A 2553-nucleotide genomic window follows, 5' to 3' on the forward strand; every position below is an offset into this window, starting at 1 on the left:
ACAAAAGAAAATTTACACGGTCTTTTTTACCGCAAAAATGAACTAGGCATCGCCGAACGCTCATTCTCCGCCCAAAGGTAGAGCTAGAGGTCACAACCAGATGCCAAAGCTTCAGCCCGATCCGATAACTTAATCAAAAGTTATGAGTGGTTTTCTGAAAATTTCAATGGGAAAATGGCGGCCGACGGAGTTTTCAAATACATGGGGCTCTATGGCGCCAGAAACCGAAAACAGGCAAAAATGGGCTCCATTTTCCCATTGAACTTTTCCGAAAATCACTTATAACTTTTGATTAAGTCATCGGATCGGGCTGAAACTTTGGCACCTGGTTGTGACCTCTAGCTCTACCTTTGGGCGGAGAATGAGCGTTCGGCGATGCATAGTTTATTTTTGCGGTAAAAAAGACGGTGTAAATTTTCTTTTGTGACACCCTGTAGTCTGGACAGCTGACTCGGCTTCCAGTTCTTCGAGGGGTCGGACTTGTCAACTTTCCTGACGGCACGAATCCAGGCTGCCCGCTTAACGGGATGAAGCTTAGCACACGGGGTGCGAAAAAAAGCTAGTTCCACAACCCGGGCGATAATAGTTCCGACAGCCGAAGGTGTAGAGTTGCAGTCGCGGTGCATAAGCGGTGTGCTACTACTGCGTGTAGAATGAACGAGGAGCAGCCATTTCCATTCCCTGGATTTCTTCTTCCACTTTCTCCTTTTCCCCGCTGCTATATGTGTTGCACGCGCACACATAAAATCCACATCACTACATCACTTCCCCCCAAGAAGCAGACAAATGACCAGAACGAAAGGCCCATTAAGAGCAGACGTAGTCCTTGAGTCGAGCAGGAGGGCACCTGGTACGGATCGGTCGCGATGTTCCTGGTGGATCAGGGCAGATCGGTCTCTTTCGTCCTCCCCCCGAACGAGGCGTTGCTCGGTTTCTCGATCAGTCGGGTCTGGAAGCGTTCCCCTGCAGCCATCTTGAGAGAGGTGGACATTGAACCACGCGTTGTCCGAGTCACAGTCACCTTCGGATCCTTTGCTCGTGGTGGGGGGCATGGGTTTAAAAAAAACTAGCGTTTCTCGTTATTATGCCGTGATCCCGCCGTGCCGTAATTTGCGTCCCCTTGACATCGATGACCTGGTATGGCTTGGGATCATAGGCAGGGGTCAGCTTGTTTCTTTGGTTTTGTTTGGAGAGAACTCGGTCTCTCACAGTGAGGTTGTGAGGCCGGGCGTGGCTACGTTTGTCAGCGTATATCTTGTGTTTTGTGCGATTTTGGAGATCTGTGTCTTGCCACTTCTGAGGTGGGTTGTCATTGGAGCAGCTTGGGAGAAGATATCCCATGGACCTGCCGAAAAGCACATCAAAAAGTGGGGTTTCAATTGCTGACTGGGGTGTTGCCCTGTAGGCCATCAAGAATTCGCCCAGCTTGGAGGTCCAGCTATTGTTTGCCAGTGTTGTCGCTTGTATGAACCGTTTCAATGTTCGCATGAATCTCTCCACTTCCCCATTCGCTTGCGGCCAGTGCGGTGTAATATGCTGATGGTGGAATCCTAGCGTGTGGGCGAATTGCTTGAAGTCGTGGCTCTGGAATGGGGGTCCGTTGTCCGTTTTGATCACCTTTTGAATTCCGAAGATGCTGAAGATCTTGGTGATGCTATTGATGACGGATTGGCTGGTGAGCGATGACAATGTCTTTACGACAGGATAGCGGGACGTGTCATCCATAAGGACCATCAGGTATTTGCCGTTTGGAAATGGACCGGCGAAGTCAAGTGAGAGGGCTTCCCAAGGCCGACTGGGCTTCTCTGGAATGGCGATGAGGTCGGCATGTTGGTACTGAATGGTCGCTTGGCACGGCATACAGGTTTTCAGGGCTGTTTGCACTTTAGTATCGAGATGAGGAAACCAGACCTTCTGCTTCATGAGCTTGGTTGTCTTGGTTATCCCTTGGTGCCCCACATGTGCAAGAGATATGGCTCGTTGCTGGAGAGCGGCGGGTAGAACGAGACGAGCACCTTTCAGCAGCAGGCCATTGTCTGCCACAGAGAGCTCGTGTTGTATTGACACAAAGTCCTTGAGAGCTGGATTGCGCCATCTGGCAGGGCTCTTGAGGGCAGCGATTACTTCCTGTAGATGTTGGTCACTAGCCGTGGCCTCAACTACTTCTGCGCTAGTCATAGCTTTTGGAAGGTGGCATTGAGCAATAAGGTTGACATACGCATCAGTGGCATGAGCCAGGTTGGCATCAGCGGGAAGGTTTGGCAAGGGATGGCGAGACAAGTAGTCCGAAGGGTTGCTGCTTCCACGCGTACGTAGTTCCACTCTGAAGTTATATTGCTGAATTCTCAGAGCGAGACGCTCAAGGCGTGCCGAGGGAGAGGCTCTTAGATTGGTAAGGATTGACACGAGTGGTTTGTGGTCTGTGTGGAGAAGAAATGTGTTGCCATATAGGTACAGGTGAAAATGCTCAACTCCCCATACCACAGCAAGTAGTTCACGTTCAATTTGGGAGTATCGTGATTCCGTGGGGGTCAAAGCACGGCTAGCGTACGC

At 50.6% G+C, this 2553-nt stretch overlaps 1 protein-coding gene across 1 annotated transcript; it reads right to left on the minus strand.

Annotated features, from left to right (window-relative positions):
* Positions 1-1056: 1056 nt before the first annotated feature.
* Positions 1057-2178, minus strand: LOC120842682 (uncharacterized protein K02A2.6-like). Its single transcript, XM_040213838.1, has one exon. The coding sequence runs from the start codon at positions 2176-2178 to the stop codon at positions 1057-1059; it is 1122 nt and encodes a 373-aa protein (XP_040069772.1).
* Between the last annotated feature and the right edge of the window lie 375 nt (positions 2179-2553).

This window comes from Ixodes scapularis, unplaced genomic scaffold, assembly GCF_016920785.2.
Source record: "Ixodes scapularis isolate PalLabHiFi unplaced genomic scaffold, ASM1692078v2 PGA_scaffold0__279_contigs__length_252992795, whole genome shotgun sequence".
NCBI lineage: Eukaryota > Metazoa > Arthropoda > Arachnida > Ixodida > Ixodidae > Ixodes > Ixodes scapularis.

Excerpts from the sequence above, each read along its gene's own strand:
- LOC120842682 (XM_040213838.1), bottom strand. The coding sequence starts at position 2,178 with ATGACTAGCGCAGAAGTAGTTGAGGCCACGGCTAGTGACCAACATCTA.